At 41.2% G+C, this 22965-nt stretch overlaps 1 protein-coding gene across 3 annotated transcripts in view; it reads right to left on the bottom strand.

Annotated features, from left to right (window-relative positions):
- Positions 1 to 821: 821 nt before the first annotated feature.
- MYOZ2 (myozenin 2) overlaps positions 822 to 22965 on the bottom strand; it is a 53771-nt gene continuing 31627 nt past the window's right edge. For all 3 annotated transcript variants that reach the window (XM_036762461.1, XM_036762462.1, XM_036762463.1), the window contains exons 4-6: positions 16326 to 16455; positions 8851 to 9034; positions 822 to 1234 (exon numbers count right to left, since the gene is read on the bottom strand). In XM_036762461.1, coding sequence (XP_036618356.1) covers positions 1000 to 1234; positions 8851 to 9034; positions 16326 to 16455 — 549 coding nt within the window. In that variant the 3' untranslated portion in view covers positions 822 to 999. The remainder of the gene's footprint in view (positions 1235 to 8850; positions 9035 to 16325; positions 16456 to 22965) is intronic.

Raw genomic sequence — 22965 nt, 5'->3', positions numbered from 1 at the left:
GAAATCATTACATGGTTTCTTCTATTCACCATAATGACAGAGATTTTTAGCCTTTTTTAAAAAGTAAAAAACAAAACAAATCTATTTGAGGGAGTTTGCAGCTTGACCCTAAGCATTTAGCTAAAATTTTTACAGCCTACTATCACCTCTTAATAACTTGACAACTCTATTCAACCTCCCTTCCTTAGTCTCAAGGACAATTCCACATTCTCTCTCACTTCCCCTTCAGTCTGGCGCCAACCCCCCATCTATTTCACCAGTTTGTCCCACCCTCCAATTCATTCCAGAAATTTGCTTATTCCTTTAATTGCTCCTTTTATCTTGTCTTAATTTGCTTCATCTTGCCAACATCTTCTCCTGGACCTGCTTCAGTCTGCTCCTTAAGCATCTACTCCTCAATGCCTCCTCGATCCTCCTTAATCCTTTTATTAACTCCTTCAATAGCCTGGGATCCTACTCAGTCTCTTTCCACCCAGAAGTAGAATTTAGACAACTGTTTGGATTGTCTTCAAATGGTCTTCAATGTCTTCCAGATTTCTTCTCCCCCAGATCAATATCTGCCCTACTTCACTGGTCCAAACTCCTCCAAGTCACCTACATGAACTTCTCTTTATTTCTTTTCTCACTGCTTCCACAGAAGTGGGAAGCCAAAATGTATATGTGTATATATACATATATATGTGTGTGTGTGTGTGTGTATATATATATATATATATATATATATATATATATACGTAGTTATTGTTCTAATTAAATATTTAATTCTGTTTATATCCAGTCCAGATACAAGAAGTGTGAATGAAAACATACAAGATGAGCAATTTTGCTGATCAGGGTCTAATGATTTTATTAATATTCTATGTGTAAAGGAAACAAAATTTGGAGTATTGCAGTTTAAATGGTTATCAGATTCTAAGACAAACAAGGAGCATCTGTTGTTAAGCATCCTGGTAAGACAGTGAGTTGGGGGGGATGGTGCATTAGAGCTTTTGCTTCTTCTCACAGGTCATCTGTTTCTGGCACCATATTCTCCTCTGTTGGCACTGGAGTGATTGCTATGGGAACATTCTCTGATATCCATCCTTTCGGAGTTCTATTGAAGGACCGCCGGCTGGAGAGAGGATTGGCAAAAGCCATGAATCTGGGATCTGTTAACAGGAGCAGGTCAAAATCAGGAACTTTGAATTTGACCATTTTGGATGCTTTCTCAAACCCTCCAAATGGTGTGGCAACTCTGTGCAGAGAGTGAAAAGAAATACAGAAAAGTTTAATTACTTCCAATATCGAAAGGACCTGAACTGAAAAGAACCTCAGAGACTATGATCAACCTCTTCACTTTACAGATGAAGAAACTGAGGCCTGAGGTGATTTGGCCAAGGTCACAGAGAGCCATAATTCAAAGGAAACTTGAATGTGGTGCCATTTTCAAAGGCCAACAGACCCAGGATCTTTGCTGCTCTCAGAAGCCTCCAGGAAAAGTCCTAGTCTTAAATTGCATATGAGACAAATATTCTCATGTTATATGTGGGTGAAATACATGTATTTGTCCAGATTTTTTTTTTTGCTTCATTTAATGGTTATTAGCTTGTCTCAGATTCCCATTGAGCACTGGCTCCCCTGCCTCTGACACTTGCTCCCTGTGAAACTTTGGCCAAATTACTTTCCCTCCCTGGATCTCAGTTTCTCCATCTGAAAAGGAGACTGGTCTCATTGGCCTCTGGGATCTCTACCAGGTCCAGGTCAACCATGTTTATTCATGGGTTTGGTTTTGTTTCCAAATGCCATTGTGGATTGTGAGCCTTCATTCTTAAGCAAAGCTGATTATTTAAGCCCTGTCCCGGACTCACCAGAATCAGCCCAAGATAAAAAGTTGGGAAGAGCATGCTAGTTTGTTCAGTGGGGTGCAGAATCCCCAAGACCAGTTTGAAAGCTAAATAGCAAATGTCTGCCCATTTCCTTGTTTTATCGTAGCCCCTGACCCCACAATGGAAGTTCAAGCTTTGGAGCATCCCCTTTAAAGTAGTCTAGAGGTCTACAACCATAAAGGTATATAACCATAAAAATTCACCTCCTGATAATGTGCCTTAAGACTCTTATGGGATTCCATATCTCACAGGATTGTGGATCCAAACTTGGAAAGGATCACAGGGGCATCTTGTCTAGCCTTCTCATTTTACAGATTAAGAAACTGAGTCCCAAGGATGTTAAGTGACTTACCTAAAGTCACACAGATAGTAACCAGCAAAGGTGATATTTGAACCCAGGTCCTCTGACTTCCTTGTACCATATGCCACACACATATTTAGGTCAACAGATTTTAAGTTCCTACTCTGTGCAAAGTTCTGTGCTGGAGATCTAAAGATCCTGCTGCCCTCAGAGAGTTTCCATTTTAACTTGTTTTACTCCATGGCCCAAGTCAAGCCACCTTGCTCCAGATGAGGAACTCAGGTTATGGATTCAAGCTGACTGACTTCAGTCCTGAAGGAACCTCACCCCAAGTACTGATGCTTACTTGCTAGGTGACCTTGGGTAAGTCATTAGGGCTTTTGGAGAGTGTTCTGTACTCTGTAAAATTAGGATAATTGTTACAGTATCTGCTTCACAGGGCTTTTGAGAAGAAAGCACTTCGTAAACTTGAAAGCACTTCAGAAATGTGGGAGCTAATTGCCTGAGTGGGATTTAGGTAAGTGATGGGGAAGAGGGAGGGAATTCTAGGTAGATGAACCAGCAGGGGCAAAGGAAAGGAGGAAGGAATGATAGTGATGAGTTCATAACAAGACAGGAGGATTGCTAGCCTTCATATTAGACCATGTGTAAGCAGTGAAAAGGGTGCCCTTTCTTGGTCAAAAGGGGATCTTAAGATGCAGAATGCAGGCAGAAGCCCAACTCTCTCATCTCCCAGGTGGGAATTTCCACATTAGTCTTTCTGCAACCCTTTTTCAAGCCATCTTCTATGTAGAAGCCAAAGTGGATTTCTTAAAGCACAGGCCTGACCACAACACACTGTGCCACTCATAGACTACAGAAGCTACCACACCCAACTGCTTCCCTTAACAGAGGAAGAAGCTGAGGTCCAGAAGGGAAGTGACTCGCCCAAGGCCACACAGCTAGGATGTGGCACAGATGGGACCCCAGACGTTCCTGGTTCTGAGCTCAGAAATCTTTCCAGGTCCCACTTCCAGCCATCATGTTTATCACTCATTATTCTCGTGGTGGTAGAGGATAGGAGCAGAGAAGGAAATGGCAAACCCATCGTCTTTGCCAAGAAAATCCCAAAATGGCATCCAAAGAATTGGACATGAGGGGAACAACTCAACCACAACAACAGAGTATGGGAGAAGACAGTCACTGACTACAACCAGCTCCTTGTCTCCATTAAAAAAAAGTGTTCATGCATGACGTTCCTCTAGGCCAAAGCTGTTTCACCTGGATTCTCATGGGAACCCTAATCCTTAAGGGGTCTGAGACTAGACTTCAGGGAGTCTGTGGACTTGGATGGGAAGAAAATGACATTTTTCTTTTCACTAATTTAAGTGGGATTTAACATTTTCTGCAGTTATAAATATAGTCAAGAAACAAGATTCTGGAAAAGGTCTCACCAGACTGCCAAAGGGATCTGGGACATAAAAAAGGTTGAGAAATCTTGCTCTAGATAGATTGTTGTTGTGGTTGATGGACATGGAGCCTCAGATCTGGACTGGGACTGGATTTCTCAGTATAGGGGACACCAAGTGAGGAGGCTCCCTCCATCAATATGGCATCACCTTTTCTGTAATTTCTAGTCTTAGAGATTTGCCCAGAGCATGGAGAGGTTAAAGTGATTCAACCAGGATCAGGCAGCCAGTATATGTCAAAAGTAGGACCTTCAGGGCCTCCCAAGTATAGGTCAGACTTAAAATGTATTAAAGAAAGAACTTACATAAACACTCACATGTATGTATATGATTCTCTTGACCCATTAGTCCTCAGGTATACCAACACTAAAGAATTTTGATAGAAAGCATTTCTCTTAATCTGCAGAGCACTCAAATTGGCTCAAGTGCCATCTTCCCCATGGAGACTTCCCTGACCACTGAGCAATCCAGAAGTGAGTTCTGACATCAGCTCTGAGCTCTTAGGGCTGAAAATCTCTCAGGGCTTGCACACCCAGTCTCAGATCACAGTTACATCCAGGTCTTATCTCTGCACGACAGCAGAGACCATGCTGTCTTCTGCTCTATTTTGTTCACTTAAATACAGTATAACAATGAGAGAGAATGCGGCTCTTAGAGATGATGGTGGAGTACTTTAAAGTGATGATACTTGAAGCATAGTCTTTTGTCACCCAATGGGGCAAGCTAAGGCTGGGTGAGCACTTGCTTAGAAATGACCTAGGAGGGACTCCAGCTTAAGGTGAGAATTTAACTCAGTGACTTCTGCAACCTTTGTCCCCAAAGGCGTCTCTCCCAGAGCCCACAGATACTGTGACTGTGCCTTTAACCTTGCTAACGCCTCTGAAGCTGCAATCCTGAACGCCTGCTTCTGTGGTCCATGGGAAACATTCAATACAGAGAGTCCCCACCTCCAGAGGCCATGTTTTTATGATGTCAAGCAGCTGGTCAGTGCAGGGATTAAAACCAGCCCAACCAGTTCCATGCCACAGAAATAAAACACCTAGTAGAGCATTCATTTCTCACCTTTCATCCGGTAATGTTTAACGAGTAATATGGACCAGTCTCTTTACTACTGAAAATGCATTGTAGACTTTGACTGGGAGCTCTCTCTTTAGGAACTTGAGGTGGAAGGGACCAGAGAGATCATCTGGTACAACCTTGTCATTTTGAGGATGAAGAAATGGAGGGCTGGTGACATGTCCAAGGCCATACAGTGATGGAATAGCAGAGTTCAAATTCGAACTCTGATCTACTAAAATAGAATCCACATCTAGGGTTCTTTCTATTATATTTACTGGTGTCAAACTTTTGTCCCAGCACCCCTTGATACTCTTTTTTTTTTTGAGGCAGTGACTTGCCCAGGTTCACATAGCTAGTAAGTGTCTGAGGCTGGATTTGAACTCAGGTCCTTCAGAGTGGATAGAGCTATTGTTCTCCACTGTGCCACCTAGTTGCCCTGACCTCTTTATACTTTTAAAAATTATTGAAGCCCCTCCAATGAGCTTTTGCTTGTGTGGATTATGTCCATCCATATTTGCTATTTTAGAAATGAACACTGGTACATTTTAGAAGATATTTATTAATTTCCTTGAAGTAATAATAAACCCATTACATGTTAATATAAATGACATATTTTTATGAAAAATAGCTAATTTCCAAAACAAAAAACAGTGAGAAAAGTGGCATTGTTTTCCATATTTTTTTGGCCAATATCTCTTATGTCTGGCCTGATAGAAGACAGCTGGGCTCTCAGAGCTGCTTCTGCACTCAATTTGTTGTGATGTTGTTTTGGTTGAGACACAAGGTGGCCCAAAAGTCTTAGTGTGGTTTTGAGCTGCCAAATTAAGTGGAGGGTGGGGTGGGGATACCTATGACATACAAGAAAAGGTGTGTACCCTGCATATGAAGAAAATCTGGCCTCACACAGATACGTGGTTGGAAAGGGAGGAGACTTTTAAAAGGTAAATGACATCTTAGTAGTAGTATGAAAAATCATTCTGACCTCTTAGAACCCCCCCAAAGGGTTTTAGGGACCCCCAGGACTTCACAAACTATATTTTGAGAACAATCGCTCTATGCCATGACTATTCTTTAAGAAATTTGCCAAGTTTCTATTGTAATTGCCTTTTGTAATGGTGGGAATTGAGCATTTCTGTCTTTTAGCAGAATTCAATCCATTGATCTAATTGCTTTCTCTCCTCTCTCTCTCTTCCCCCCATATATATGTATTTATATACATACACATATATGTATACACATAAACAAATATACATACTACACATGCACACATCCACATTTTTTTCATCTTTGTCTTACTGGATTCACTCCCTTGAAATCAGACCTGTGGGTTTATTTTTTTCATTTAGCAATCCTTGCCTCATCATTCCCATCACCTTCCTAGGGCAGCTATTTTCCTGTCTCTCAAATGAGAGAATATTCCCTGCCCCAACTGAATCAATGAGATTGCTATGGGATGGCGGGGGTTGGGTTGGTGCCCACTGTCATGGTCTCCACTGCCAGACTTCTTTGCTTGCTATTTCATAACAAGGCATTTTGATGTGCTGGAACTGGCTGGCCCTTTGTTGGAAGTCTTCATTTTTTACTACCCAGAACTGGGCAGATGCTTAGCAGCAAACACATGTGTGATATACACTGTGACGGGGGGAGATTGGGACAGCTTGTGGGCTCAGTTAAGGTCTCACCAGAGTCCAGTTACATCTGAAGTTCATATGACTGAAATTTCCTCCAGAGGCCTTGGTTGCAAGCACTTTTTGCTCCTTCATTTAACAACTCTAGCCCTGACTTCTTGGAGTGAACATTCTTGGAATTGACTTCATTAGACTGAGTTTTAGACTCTGGTACATTTTGAGGTGGGTCGTGGATGGGATAGTGAGCGCATGCCCAGAGAGACCTTTATGAGGACTCGACAAGGGGAAAAAGGACTAGTCTGACATCAGCTCTATGGCAACCCTGGCTCTGTTGTTCACTCCCTGTGTGAACCTGGGACCGAGACATCCCCCCTCTTGGCTTCCATTTCCTGATCCATAAAATGCGAGCCTTGGATTTGATCAGGGTTTCTTAACCTTTTTTGTATCATGGACAGTTGGGAAGTCTATGAAGACCCCTTCTCAGAATCATGGTTTGAAAATGCATAAAATGAAATACGTAGGATTATGAAGAAAGCCAATTCTATTGGAATCTAGTTATCAAAACATATTTTTTTTTTAAATGGTCCAGGACCGCAAGTTAAGAATTCCTGAACTACGTGATGTCTAAGTTTCCTCTTCAAGCCCGAAGCCCTCTGAGATAAGAAACTTCAGTTTCACTCAGATAAGCACGTACAAGAAATCATTTCTTGTTAAATGTGTTTAATTGACATTTGAGCATTGTAATCTGTAAGGATTAGGAGAGCTGGAGATTCCATTTGGGTCCACATTGTACACTTTATATCAAGATAAGTGCCAAATGGGTGCATGACCTAGATATGAAAGGTCAGAACACCAACAAATTAAGAAAACATGGGAAAAAAAACCCTACCTCTCAGGTCTATGGAGAAGAGACAAGTTCATGACCAAGTAAGAGATCGTGGAAAGGCTAACAGAAGATAAAAGATATAATTTTGTGATATGAAATTAACAAGTTCTGACGCATACAAATCAAAGGAGATGATACACATGAAGGGCTTTGTAAACCTTGAAGCACTATTTCAGTATTAGCTATCATTATTATTATGTCTTATTTTTGCCAGCATTCTCTTATCTTTGTTAGTCTGTCCATTAATTGGATATCTGTCTCCTCTTTAAAAAAAAAAGATGGTCCATTTTTCCTATAATAGTTAGTAATGTCAGATCCTGAATTCAAATCTAGGTCTTCTGAATCCAAGTTAAGTGGGGATGCATGACCGTGACCTCAGAAGGCCTCTGGCTTTTCCACACACCCATTGGCTACTCCTTCTTATATATGCTGTCTCCCCCCAAGGCTTCTTGGGATCAGGGTCTGTCTTACTTTTCTATTTGCTTCCCCAGCTATTGGCACATAGTAAATGTTTAGTAAATGACCAGAGCATTCCCTTCAGAGCTGAAGCCAGACTAGGCACCCATAGGAGGGGCGGTTTGAGGACTCTTCAAGCGGCCCTTCAGAAATCTAGCCCATGCTGGGTGAGAACTTTATGAGGATTCAACAAAGGGAAATAGGACCTATAGAAACCAGGAGCTGTGAGCTGCCCATTTACCACCTGGGCCCTAAGCAGGGGTTCACTCTCCCTTGGATTCTGTAGCTACTTGTGGGAGAATATGTCCCAGATTCTTGGAGCAAATTTTCATGCCAACTGTTCTTATTATACCACCTTTGTAAAGACTAAAAGCTAATTGTCTGGTTGACTAATCGATAGCAACTCATAACCAGTGGTTAAGGCTCATCAGCTGTAGTATGCCTGCCACACACATACAACTGATACAACCTCTCAGAATTAGCCCTAGAACATTGAAGGGTCAAATAGCCATCTGCCTTCTGGGGACCCAGCCTGCCAACAAGAATTGGGGTTCAGAGAGAGAGAGAGAGAAAAAAAGCCCAAAGCCTGTGCTGCATTGCCATTTTATTCCACTTTATACAAAAGAAAATCCATCAGTCACCAAATGTCTGTTATCATTAACGTAAAATCAGGAGCTATTAAGGGAGAGGCTTGGCTCTCTGTAGAAGGATGGGAGACATATCTGAGATCCACTGAGGCATCAGAGAAGGAAGAACAGACACACATTCCACTTGGGAGTTGCAAATGCAATGAAAGCAAATTGAATTCCCTTCTCAGCTGCAAGTTTCCATAACTTGATACAGGAAGAATGAATGCACAACATACCTCTGGAGTCTGTGAGGCACAAGTAAGCCTTGCCTAGACTGGGAGAGGCTGTGCTACTTATGGGTCTCTGCCCACTAAGCTTCCTGCTATAAGGGAAATATTCCTTACCTACAGTACCATCCAGTCAAGCAGGGATTGAGTCAGGCTGCCAGAATCTGAACTCCCTCCTGCCTGTCACCTTTCTTGTCCAGATTACCAGTGGGGGTACCCCAAAAAGGCAAATGCTCCCCCATTCAATGCAATGTTCAAAAATATGTTCTAATTGAATGTTCTGTTCTCTGCGCTTTGATGTAAAAAATGCACATTCCACATAACTGCTCTTAACTGGGAGAGGTATATTACCTGTTAAAGCTTCGGAAGTCTGGAAGTTCTGCCTTTTCTTCAGGCTTAAAGAGTTTGGGGTAGAAGGCCTCCAATAGCTCTGGCTCATTGCTAATGGCCTGCTCCCAAGGAGACTGGTAGTACTTAGGGACAGCTGTGGTGTTGAATCTCTCAGGAGGAATTTCCTTCAGTGGTCCAGAGTATCCTTCGGAAAAATATGATGAGAATAAGTAAACACAGAATATCTGGGGGTTGCTAAGCAACAACTAACATTTTATTGTGTTATTTTTAAGGTGCTAGAATAAACTTGTGAGATACACATTCTGTTGGTGGTCCCCCATGAAAACTATAATCCAAAGTGTTATAATTTAAAAAAAATTAGACTCCTGGATTTTGTTTAAAAGAATGATTAATTTTCTTAACAGACAAGCTTGAAAAATTATCATTTGAAGCCAAAAAATTCCTTACACATTGGTTATAATAATGTACTATGCAAGAGGAGAAATTCTATTAATTTCAATTTTATTTTGATTAGGTACCAGAAATTGAGGGATTTTTCTAACTTGGATTATTTCTGATTTTTTAAATTGGAAAAGCTCCTTTAAAGATTGGCCTCTTTTATTGCCCCTTGACCGGAGAGATAGTACAGTATATTGGAATGAGGGCCAACCATGGGATCAGGACCATCTAGAGCAGGGGTGGGGAACCCTCAGCTTTGAGGACACATGTGGCCCTCTAGGTCCTCAAGGGTGGCCCTTTGACTGAAGCCCTCCCTCACTTAAGTCCAATTCACTTGCATGTCATAGCATCATCTCCCTGAGGTCATGATCCTCTTCAAGAACAAGACAAACAGCAAAATAAGGGACTTGGCCTTGGTAGATGGTCTTACTGATCCCTCCCAGCTCCAACATTCTATGGCTATAGACTAGGCCTTTGAAGATGGAATGGCATTCTGGGATTTGTTCTTCAAAGGGACAAGAATTCTCTGGTAGCCCTAAGAGTGTTTTGGAGCATCATAATCTTTAAGCCAGAAAGGGGGACCTGAGTCATGCCTGGAAGTTTAAAAAAAGAGACCCATGGCCTGACTGAGAACAGATGGAGAGGAAGGCGCAGTAGTAACAACAGCTGTGGGGAGCCACCCTGATGGAAAGAATGCATGACATAGAGACAAGCCAAAGGAGAAACTGAGCCTGAAAGAGGAGGGAAGGATCCAGGTGGGCCCTTGCAGACATCTCCAAACAGCACTTGGACCAAAGCTGCATGTACTTCTTCAAGGAGTGAGCGAAGATCCAAAAGGAAGAGTACTTTCCCCAATTTCCCCTCCCTTGTCTAGCAGCAGGCGCAGGACTATATACTCTGCTTGCTTTTTTTCCCCAAGAGTGTACCATATCCTGATTTCTTCCAAAATGTGTATAGAAGTCAGAGAGCTATTGCACTTGTGTTGATAACTTTGTATCTGATATAAATGTTGTGAGATAGAAAAGAAGTTCTATTGCCTGTCCCAGACTAAAAGCAAGCCAATTGTTGTAACTGGGTGTGTCCAGTTAAATCTCAGGCCCCTTCTCGTTCCATGATAAGGACAGGGAAGAGGGTAGATTTGGAGAAGCTTGGGTAAGATTCAGTTCTGCCCCTTCCAGAAGGGAAGGAGGAATAGAAAATACTTTCAAGAACTTTCCACAGCTCCACCCAGCAGTATTCCAGCAATATGATCCAAGGAGGTCTGACTAATCTATCTTTCACAAAATAACCTTTCCTTTTCCACAAAAGTCATTGGTCCCCTGCTCAGAAACTTTAAGATGTTCCCAGCTGCTTCTAACTTCAAGTCCCAACTCTTTGGCATGTGGCTGTACCAAATGGAATTGTCCCTTTAGGAGTTTGTGGCTGGCATTCAGGAATCAATTGTAAAGGAAGTTCAAATGTGTTCACTAGTAGAGTGAATTGTTAGTCTGTGAAATAGTTCTGGATTGTTGGTTGTGAGAGGGACAGTATGGCGGGAAAGTAGTGGTGCTGGCTTTGCAATTACAGGGCGCAAGTTCAAATCTTGCTTTGGATCCAGGTTCTCTGACTTGCACCTGTGAGATCTCTGGCAAAGCACTTCCCTTTGTTGGCCTTTGGTTCAGTGTGTGTTAAGTTCAACACATAATCATAAAGTCAGGGATTGGATTTGATGGCCATTCAAGGTCTAAAGCTATGACAACCTGATTCTAGGACTTCTGGCTTGTTTTTAGATTAGCACTTAATCAAAGCCACAAAAGAACATGGGAAGGAGGAAAGGGAAAGCGATATTAAGTACCTACTAAATGCTACTTTAAAAATATTATTTCTTGCAAAGTGAAGTGAGCAGAACCAGGAGAACATTGTACACAGTAACAGTGATATTCTGTGATGATCGACTGTGAATGACTTAGCTCGTCTCAGCAATATAATGATCCAAGACAATTCCAAAGGACTCATGATGAAAAATGTTGTCCATCTCCAAACAAAGAGCTGGTGGAGTCTGAATGAAGATTGAACCATATTTTTTTAACTTTCTTTTTCTTTTTTTTTAATTTATTTTTTATTTTTAGTTTACAACACTCATTTCCACAAGTTTTTGAGTTCCAAATTTTCTCTCCCTCCCCCCCTTCCCCTCCCCCCCAATACTGCATGGAATCTGATATAGGTTCTACATATACCTTCATGTTAAACTTATTTACACAATAGTCAAGTTGTAAAGAATTATAACCAATGGAATGAACCATGAGAAAGAAGAAACAAAACCAAAAAAGAAGAAAAAAAAGAGAACAAATAGTTTGCCTCAATCTGCATTCAGACTCTGTAATTCTTTCTCTGGATGTGCATAGCTTTTTCCATCATGGGTATTTTGGAGCTATCTTTTGAACCTTGCATTGCTGAGAAGAGCCAAGTCTACCAAAGTTAGTCCTCACAGATACCGTGTGTCTGGAATCATGTATAATGTTCTTCTGGTTCTGCTCCCCTCACTCAGCATCAGTTGATATAAATCTTTCCAGGTTATTATGAAGTCTGCTCCTCATTTCTTATAGTACAGTGGTATACTATTACATTCATATACCACAAATTGTTTAGCCATTCACAATTCATGGGCATCCCCTTGATTTCCAATTCTTTGCCATGACAAAAAGAGCTGCTATGCATATTTTGTACATACAGGTCCTTTCCCCACTTGTATGATCTTTTTGGGGTACAGCCCTAGAAATGGTATTGCTGGGTCAAAGGGTATGCACATTTTTATAGCCCTTTGGGCATAGTTCCAAATTGCTCTCCAGAATGGTTCGATCAGTTCACAACTCCACCAACAATGCAATAGTGTTCCAATTTTCCCACATCGTCTCCAGCATTTAGAATTTTCCTGTTTTGAGCTTTATTTTTCTTAGGGTCTTTTTTTGGTGTGTATGCATTTTCTTTTACAACATGACTAATATAGAAATCTGTTTTGCATAACTGCACATATATTTGTTATTGTTCAGTTGTTTTCAATCATGTCTGACCTCATGACTTTATTTGGGGTTTTCTTGGCAGAGATACTAGAGGGATTTGACATGTCCTTCTCCAGCTCATTTGACAGATGAAGAAACTGAGGCAAACAGGGTCAAGTGACTTGCCCAAGGTCACATAGCTAGTAGGTGTCTGAGGCCAGATTTTAATTCGGAAGATGAGTCTTCCTGACCCCAGGACCAGCACTTTATCCACTGTACCCCTTAGCTCCACATGTATAACCTATATCAAATTGCTTGCCTTTTCAGTGAGGGGGGAGGGGAGAGAGGAAGATTAGTTGGAACTTAAAATTTAAAAATAAATGGATAGTAAAAATTTTACAAGTAATTAAAAAAATAAAATATTTAAGATTTTTTTAAAAACTAGAATAAAAAAAACTCAAGCAAAATAATATCTCATTTGATTCTCACAACAAGCATGGAAAGTAGGTGTTGTTATTATCCCCATTTTATGGTTGAAGAAACTGAGGCAGACAATGATTGACTCACCCACAGCCACATAGCTGGTAAGAGTTGAGGCTGGATTTGAACTCAGGCCTTCCTGACTCCAGGCTCAGGACTCTTTAGACTGTATCACTTCACTTCCTTGGAGGGCCAGAGGACTGGGGTTCAAATCCTGCTTCTGAGGTTCACTTCTTGTGGACAAGCCACTTAATTCCCTGGGTCTGAGGTTCCTTAGTAAAAGGAGGGCATTGACCAGTCCCTTTCAGTTCTAGATCTTTGAGCCCATGATCTGAATCATTCCCCTCCCCCCACCTCAGTCTGCGTTTGAACTTGGACTCCACGAATTGTTGATCCCTTGATGAGGTTACTTCTTTCTCTCTCTGACTGCTGGCCTGGAAATTTTTATGTCATCCTAGTGGCAAGGATGTCCTGGAGTTGGCTCTGACCGGCTTGGGTGGATTGTTCAGTTTCTGGTGTAAGCATTTACACCTCAGAAATCAGCAAATTCTATAAACTGAGGCTTGACTTAAAGTGATGGAGCCAATATTAATAATCCACATTAAACTGAAGTGTGTCACACATACATCCCTTCTCCCCCCTCTCTTCCCCAAGCCTGTTGTTTAAACACTTACCACATACACCCTGGGTTACTAGTAACTGGGTGTTTGTTCCCTCGTCTTCCCAGGGCCTTGTACAGCCAATTCTGCCCATGTCATACCAGCTCCTGCACCTATTGGCCTGCATTCCATAGAATTGCTATCATTTCTTAGGGCTTTCATTGTTCTCTGTTCAGCTTTGTAAAGTTACTAACTATTCTTTATACATGATTTGTCTCAAAATTCAAATAAGTACAATACTTTCCTGCCTACACACCTTTGCTCACGTGTTTCCCTCTACCTGGAATGCCTTCCTAATGAATCTTTATGCCTGTCAAAAGACTGCTCATGCATAAAGGCCAACTCAATGCTCACCTCCTCCTTGAGGCCTTCTTTCACCCTCCCAATCAGAACTACCTTAACATTCTGTTTCTCCTTTTCTAGCTCATACCAATTGTCTTGAACCTCCTCCCTGATGATGACTTCCATGTTTTATGTTGTACTCATGTATGCATATTCCACCCAGTACCAAGTTGAGAACTTGACATATAGTGCTCTGGTTTGACTCTCAGGCATAGGCTCTGCCTCTAGGACAAGATCTGGAAAGAATAAATTCATATGGACCAACATGGAAAATCAATTACATAAAATTACGCATGATAAAGCTGTTTTTAATTCACAGAGTACTCTCCCCTAATCAAAGTCCAGCTCCTTTTTCAAAACTCCTGAATTACAAGGTCTCAGACTCCAGGCTGGAATGGATCTTAGAGGTCATAGGGCTCAGTGTTTCCTCTTTGGAGGTCTGTGAACTCCTTGGGGGTTGGTTATGATGGCCTTCACGCTAAAAATTCTTTAAGGATGCTTTAAGTAGTGAATAATTAATTATAAAGCATCTTATGGGGCAGGTAGGTGGTGTGATAGATAGAATGCTGGCCCTGGAGTCAGGAGGACCTGAGTTCAAATCTGGCCTCAGACATTGACTAGCTGTATGACCTTGGGTGAGACACTTAACCCCATCTGCCTCAGTTTCCTCATCTGTAAAATGAGCTGGAGAAGGAAATGGCAAAGCACTCCAGTATCTCTGCCAAGAAAACCTCAGACAGGGTTGCAAAGAGCCAGAAATGACTAAACAACAACCCCAATATCTTACCTGGAAAGGCCAAATCTGGTGGTCTTTTCCAGGCATCATCCTCTGCTGCGCTTGATGTGATTGATTACCCTCTGCTCCCAAACACTCATTTTTTATGTTGTTTTGCCTAATAATAAGGCTTGGGATCCCCCGCTGCCTGTCACTGGATTCCCCACTCCACCCTTGGTTCAGTGTGTAGGGGCATATATTGACACCTAATGTCTGTGTGACCCTGAGCATGTTACTTCACCTAGAAGCATCCTGGGCCATGCTAAGACCAAAAACTTGCAGAGGAGGTACAGAACTCCATTGGTAGAGGGAATTTCCCCAAGTGGGGATTCCCTGTACCTCCAAAATCCCAGGTCCAATCCCTGTCCCCATCCCTAGACATAGGTAGGCTATATATACGCAGTCTAGCTGTATAGACATTCTAGCTGATGTGTTTGCCTTTCTCTTATATCAGACTGTAAGCTCCTTGAGGGAAGGGTCAGTTGGCTTTTAGGCCTCTTGGAATAGCCCTGTGTCTGGGGCTACGTGCACATATAGTGACTTTTCTTTACTGGTTGCTTATAGCTGACGTTTCCAGGTTTGAAAACTGTTTTATGTACATTATCTCACTGTCAATTCACGATGACTCTTTGATGTAGGTGGCCTAGGTAGAATGAGCCTTACTTTAGACAGACAGGTGGGTATAAATAGACATAAAGCATTTATTATTGTTGTTTGTTGTTTGTCCTGTCTCAAAGGGGACCATGACATCAGGGAGGTGATGCCATGACTTGCAAATGAATTTGATTTAAGTGAGGAAGGGCTGTGCAAAGTCACCAGCCTCACTCTCTCCTCTGGAGCCATCTGGGTCCAGTGGCCAGATATAGATCAGGATGACTGGAGATTGCCCTGGATGCTGTGGAAGACCTTGGCCTTTAATAAAATGTCTTCTGAATAAGACTGGGATTTCAACATGGTGAAAGTCTTCATATTTCAGATTTCACTAACATTTCCAATTAATTTACATTCATAGAGCATAGGTTTGCTTTTCATTTTATTTCATATGCAAGCATGGATTCCCATGGGACAGTGCATTTGTATTTGTGAGTCTTCCACAGGTTGAGAATGTGTGAAACAAATTAGGTACACAGGTATTAGAGCAGATGAAGTACTGAACTTGGAGTCAGGAAGACCTGAGTTCAAATGCAGCTTCAGACACTTAGGAGTTGTGTGACCCAAGGCATGTTACTTAATTCTTACCCTCAGTTGTAAAACTGTTGTTGTTGTATCATGTCTGACTCTGTGGCTCCATTTGGGGTTATCTTGGCAAAGACAGTGGAGTGGTTTGCCATTTCCTTCTCCAGCTCATTTTACAGATGAGGAAACTAAGGCAAACAGGATGAAGTGACTTGCCCAGGGTCACACAGCGAGGAAGCGTCTGAGGCCAGATTTGAACTTAGGATGACAAATCCTCCTGACTCCAGGCCTGAGGCTCTACCCACTGCTCCACCTAGCCTCCCCAGATCAAATGAGATGATGCTTGAAAAGTGCTTTAGAACACAATGTAAAAGCTATCTCTTATTATGTAAAGGACGTATCAATGTGAACGTTGCTTGAATTTTTGTAAAAGTGTGATACCAACATCTAGAGAGAATTGGCCCCAATGGGCACCACCTATAGAGAACTGGCCCCAATAACCCGTGTCTGGATCTTGGCTTACTTTTTAAAATACTAATAAAAGGGCGAGCTGTGGTGAGAAAGGCTTCACAAGTTAGGGAGCGGAATGAAGCTCCCCACACCGTCCTTGCTGGTGACGGCTTTTACCTGGTGCGATGTTTTCTGGGTTGGGTGGACTCCGGGGATCCGGTGTGTTGGGAGGGGTCAGTGGGCCACGCTGGGAGCCTCCTTCCACGCTGCCACCGTCCAAGGTTCCATTCTGCATGGCGATCCTGTACTGCGTGGGAGCAAAAGGAAACTGCTCAACTCTTATCAACATCGAGCCCACCAGCAGCAGGCATCGTCACTGAAGCAGGGCGCGCACTCCGTCTGTCTCCACCTTCTGCGCTTTAGCTCTTCTTCTGAATTTCGTGTGATGCTGACAACTCACCGTAACAATCCTAGCCGCCATTGACATATCGCCTTCAAGTTTTGCAAAGCGCTTCACAAATATTATCGCATTCGGTCCTCACAATAACCCTAGGAGGTAGGATCATCCCCATTTTACAGGCAAGGAAGCTGAGGCAGACAGAGGTTAAGTGACTTGTCCAGGGTCACATGGGTGACCAGTGTCTGAGGCTCGATTTGAACTCAGTTCTTCCTTACTCTAGGCCCAGTGCTATAGCCACTGCCCCACCTGGCTGTGGTCAATGAGTATAATGGAAGGTTTTCATTATACATCCATGGCTTATCCCTCACTCCCACTTTGTAACTAGTCTATGTCCTTTTGTGCTCATATATGTTCTGGGTTAATGTTTTTTATGCCTTTTTTTGTGGGCAGGTTATCATCGGTTATATGTTTCAGTCTATTCATGCCCAGACAGCTAGGTGGATAAATCACTGGGCCTGGAATTGGGAAGTCTCATCTTCCTGAGATCAAATCTGGCCTCAGACACTTACTAGTTGTGTGACCCTGGGCAAGTCACTTCACCCTGTTTGCCTCAGTTTCCTCATCTGCCAAATGATCTGGAGAAGGAAATGGCAAATTGCTCCAGTGTCTTCACCAAGAAAACCCCAGATGGCATCAAGAGTAGTCAACAATTACCAATTAGGACTGCACAGCCCCAGGGCAGGAGCTCTAAAGCTGATCAGCTCAGCTCCTCCAGGACATGGTCTCTGGACTCCAGTTTGTAGAGGGCAGTTGCAGCAGCCCCAAGTATGCCATGAAGATGGGGGTGGGGTGGGAAGGTATATGGGGCAGGTTAAACATGAGGCTGACTAAATGCATTTTGAACGCTAGCATTCCATAGATCTTAATAACTGATTTGTTCACCTTCCAAAAAAGACCTTCTAAACCCATTTTCATTCCACATAAGGCAGACTATTTGCCCAATGCCGAGGGATTCATTTACTCTTCCTTCTGGCCAGGCAATGCTGAAACCAGCGTCACCTGAGGCTTCAATCAAGCTGCCAACCTTGATGCTTTAAAATAGTCACACCAACCTACTCAAGGGTGGGCCATTTCCTGGGGATTAATGACAGGCTGGAGAATCTACTCTTTCCAGTTAGTCATTAGTTGGCAGGAAACACCAAGTACCCCAGTGGTTATTGTTAAAATACCCAGTGACGCTTTCTGGTGGCCAAGCAGTGACTTATTTTAGTTATGAGATGCCACCTAAATTATAGCCTTCTTTCTATTCTTCAGTGACTCCCTATGAGGAAGGTAAGAAAGGCAAACAAAAACAAGGACCTTTGTGATTTCAGCTGAACTGGATCTAAACAAAGCATCTTTATGGATAGCTTAGGAGTATATATGTATACTTGTATTTTTTGTTGTTCAGTTGTTTTAGCCATGCCCAACTCTTCATGAACCCATCTGAGGTTTTCTTGGCAAAGATACTGGAGTGGTTTGCCATTCCCTTCTCCAGCTCCCGTTACCAATGAGGCAACTGAGGCAAGCAGGGTTAAGTGACTTGCCCCAAGGTCACCCAGCTAATAAGTGTCTAAGGTCAGATGTGAACTATATGTATACATGTACACTTAATAAAGTAATTGGGGGAATCCACCTAATCTTCTAGACTAGGGCCTGGGGGAAGGGTGACATCCCATGGGACACATGTGGGGATGAGCCCATGCTTTGGACCCCTTTGTAAAGGAAATGATAGGCCAGTAAATTATGTTTATTTCCTTGGGGGGGTGGGGGGGGTGTCAAAGAGGATTGACCATTGAGCCAGGAAGAATGGCCCACTCAACATGCAACTAAAAAAAACTAGAAAGAGAAATTAAAAATCCCCAATTAAACACCATATTAGAAATCCTGAAATTCAAAAGAGAGATTAATAAAATTGAAAGTAAGAAAACCATTTCACTAATAACTAAAGCTAGAAGCTGGTTGTAAATAAATAGATAAAATAAAATAGATAAACCATTGGTTAATTTGATTTTAAAAAAAGGAAAGAAAACCAAATTGCTAGTATCAAAAATGAAAGGGATGAATTCACCACCAATGAAGAGGAAATTGAGAAAACTGTTAGGAGCTATTTTGCCCAATTATATGCCAATAAATTTATGATCTAAATGAAATGGATGAATATTTACAAAAATGTAAATTACCCAGATTAACAGAAGAAATATAATACTCAAATAACCCAGTCTTAGAAAAAGAAATTGAACAAGCCATCAATGAACTTCCTAAGAAAAAATCCCCAGGCCCAGATAGATTCATACGTGAATTCTACCAAACATTTAAAGAACGATTAACCCCAATACTATATAAACTATTTGGAGAAATAGGCGGAGGAGTCCTACCAAATTCCTCTTATGACACAAATATGGTGCTGATACCTATACCAGGAAGAGCCAACACAGACAAAGAAAATTATACAACAATCAAACTATCAAAAAATCATTTTATAGAGCTAGAAAAAATAATATTTATCCGGAAGAACAAAAGCTCAGGGATATCAAGAGAAACAGTGGGAAAAATGCAAAAGATGGTGGTTTAGACAGTTCAGATCTCAAACTGTGTTACAAAGCATTAAGTAGCAAAACAGTCTGGTGCTGGCTAAGAAATAGCATGGTGGATCAGTGGAATAGATTAGGTACAAATTACATTATAGTAAATGACCATGGTAATCTAGTGTATGATAAACCCAAACATCCAAGCTTTTGGAACAAAAACTCATTATTTGACAAAAACTGCTGGGAAAACTGAAAAGCAGTATGGCAAAAACTAGGTATAGACCAACATATCACACCATATGCTAAGATAAGATCAAAATGGATGTATGATTTTCACATAAAGGGTGATACCATAAGCAAATTAAGAGAGTGTAGAATAGTTTATCTGTCAGATTTATGGATAAGGGGAAAAAAATTAGGACCAAAGATGATGTAAAGGGCATTATAAAATGTAAAATAGATAATTTTGATCATATAAAATTAAATAGTTTTAGCACAAACAAAACCAATGCAACCAAAATTATAGGGAAAGTAGAAAACTAGGAGGAAAATTTGTAACAAGTATCTTTGATAAAGGCCTCATTTCTTGAATATATAGAAAACTGAGTCAAATTTATAAAAATACAAGTCATTCCTCTATTGATAAATGGTCAAATGACATGAACAGGCGGTTTTCAGATAAATAAATCAAAGCAATCTATAAAAATGCAAATTAAATCAGAGCAATGCAAATGAAAACAACTCTGAGGTACCACCTCACACCTATCAAAGTGGTTAATGTGACAGAAAAGGAAAATGTTGGATGTTGGAAAACTGTGACACTAATGCATTGTTGATGGAATTGTAAACTGATCCTGCCATTCCAGAGAGCAATTTGGAACTATGTCCAAAGGGCTATAAAGCTGTACATACCCTTTGATCCAGTATTACCATTGCTACCTGTATCCCAAAGACATCCAAAAAAGGGAAAGGACCTATTTCAAAATGACCAATATGGAAATGTTTCATGTAATTGCAAAAACAGCAACAACAAAAGAATGTCCCACTAAACAGGCTTCTAGAAGAATTATTGTGCTCTGATTGTCACTTTCTGTCTTTCTCTTCCTCTTACATTACATAAGAATTCTCTTCTTTCTTTACTTTAATAATCTAAGGATTGCTTCCTTTATCAGTACAGGTGCTTCTTCCTGTCATGCCCATGTTAACTCTTTCTTGACTTAGTAGATGGTCTTGGAGAGTGGGGGGGTGGGGGGGGTTGGGTTGCAAGGGGGAGATGGGGGAATGTCTAAAAACATGCCACCTTGTGGCCAACCTGGGTATGAGCCTCTTTGACCTTGCAAGGCTGGACCTTAGCCCACCCTGGTATCAGGTTGGCAGGGTCTGCTAGAGCTTGAACTTCATTGGCGTCGCTCTGAGAGCCTAGCATCTCCTCTGTGCTTAAATGAGTCATGGATTGCATGCTAGTAGAGATTTGGGTTTTATTATCATTGGGAAATTCTGTCAGTTACATTTTTAATACCCCCCATAGGGTCAAGGGAGAAAATTCAATAAAGGGGGATGGGTTGGGAAGGAGCAAAATATAGTTAGTCTTTCACAACATGAGTATTGTGGAAGGGTTATACATAATGATACACATGTGGCCTATGTTGAATTGCTTGACTTCTTAGGGAGGGGGGGTGGGAAGGGAAGAGGGGAGAGAATTTGGAACTCAAAGTTTTAAAAACAGATGTTCAAAAACAAAAAAAAAGTTTTTGCATGCAACTAGAAAATAAGATACACAGGCAATGGGGCATAGAAATTTATCTTGCCCTACAAGAAAGGAAGGGAAAATGGGATGGGAGGGGAGTAGGGTGACAGAAGGGAGGGCTGACTGAGGAACACGGCAACCAGAATATACACCATCTTGGAGTGGGCGGGGGAGGGTAGAAATGGGGAGAAAATTTGTAATTCAAACTCTTGTGAAAATCAAAAATAAATAAATAAAAATAAAATAAAAAATAATAAATAAATAAGTATCCCCCATATAGAGAAGGCAAATTTTTTTGGCAGGAAAAATATATGTTCATATATCCTGGTATATTTATCCTGGAATTACGGCCAGATGATTTCTAAAGTCCTTTCTAATTCTATAATTGTTCATGATTTTGCATCAGTGTTTCTACCTTCTTTTCATCTACTTTTCCTTCCCCCATCAGGTGGTTGCTAAAACTGCCCATTATTTCATGACAATTGTAATACATTTCACATCGTGGAACATAGTTTGTAAAAAAACGGATTAACTCAAATACCTTGTTTCTTTTCCCCAAAGGCAGGTGGTTAAAATATAGGCTAGTTCTGACTCTCCAATTAACTCATCTGTGAACCTGTGAACTTCATTTAACATCTCTGAGTCAAGAAAGAACTGATAGAATCTGAATACAAATTAAAGCATACTCTTTTATTTTTCATTTTAATTTTCTTGGGTTTTTTGTCTGTTTTCCTTCATGACACAACTAATATGGAAATACATTTTGCATGACTGCACACATATAACCTTTATCAAATTTCTTGCCTTCTCAATTAGGGAGACAGGGAGGGAAGGTGAAAGAAAGTTTGGAACTCAAAATTGTAAGGAGAAAAAAAACCAAAGGTGAGAAATTGTGTTTATCTGTGATTGAAAAAATGAACTGTTAAAATTTTAAAAATAATATTTCATAGTCACAATTTCTTGATTTTTAAAATCAGGATAATAGTTCTAGTCACCTGGAAGTGTTATTATAGAAATGAATGGAATCATGCTTTTCAAACTCTTTTGGATTTCCACAGATTAGAGGATAATTTTCTTCCCTCCACTCCTAAAATGATGTCTGTAAAAAAATTCACTTGCATTTTCTGAGGAGTTAGAGGAAAAAATCACTATGCTAGGAATTTATTTTTAAAATCTAGGAAATTGAACCACGAATTTGAGACTAGAAAACCAACATTAATGGCCTTGCTAAATCCCCTAGCTCCTGGCCAGGCAAGGATAGTTCATTACTATAGGCTTTTCATTTGTCCCAGTTAATGTAAGACCTCAAGGGAAATATCTACCTTCTCTACTGAAATTAAACCAAATTATTATTACTATTACAGCATCTCAGAGTTAGAAGGGGCTTCTGAACCGTCAAGTCCAATTTGTACTTGACCAAGAATTTCTTTTAAAAGTAATCCCAACCATCTTTTCTTTAAAGAAGTCTAGTGAGGGGGAACCTTGTGAGATGGCTCATTATATTTTGGAATGTCTCTAATTCTTAGGACTTTTCTTTCCTTACTCTGAGCCATAATCAGCTCTTGTGAAATTTCCACCATCCAATCCTCATTTTTTTTTGTTTTTTGGCAGGGCAATTGGGGTTAAGTGACTTGCCCAAGGTCACACAGCTAGTACATGTGTCAAGTGTCTGAGGCCGGATTTGAACTCAGGTCCTCCCGACTCCAGGGCTGGTGCTCTACTCACTGAGCCACCTAGCTGCCCCCAATCCACTCCTCATTTTGCCCTCCAAGGAAACATGAAACAAATAGAATCTCTCTTCTGTGTCCCATACTTAGTGAGCAATCCTGTTTTTCCCAAAGACATCTCTTCTTAAGATTGAACATTTCCAGTTTCTTCAACCAATTCTTACATGGCAAATTCTCAAGGCATCTTAGCACTTTGGTTGCTCTTCTCCACGGCTCTTCTTAAAATGTGGCCCTATAACTAGATATTGTGCTGCAGAGATATGGGCTGGCCAGGAAGATTATTGTCTCCCTCACTCTGGACATGTCCCATTTAATTCAAGTCAAGCTTGCTGTTGACTTGCAGTTTGCTAAACTCCCCATACCTTTCCCAGAT

Source organism: Trichosurus vulpecula, chromosome 6 (genome assembly GCF_011100635.1).
Source record: "Trichosurus vulpecula isolate mTriVul1 chromosome 6, mTriVul1.pri, whole genome shotgun sequence".
In the NCBI taxonomy this organism is placed as follows: Eukaryota; Metazoa; Chordata; class Mammalia; order Diprotodontia; family Phalangeridae; genus Trichosurus; species Trichosurus vulpecula.
This window is presented reverse-complemented; position numbering and strand designations above follow the sequence as displayed.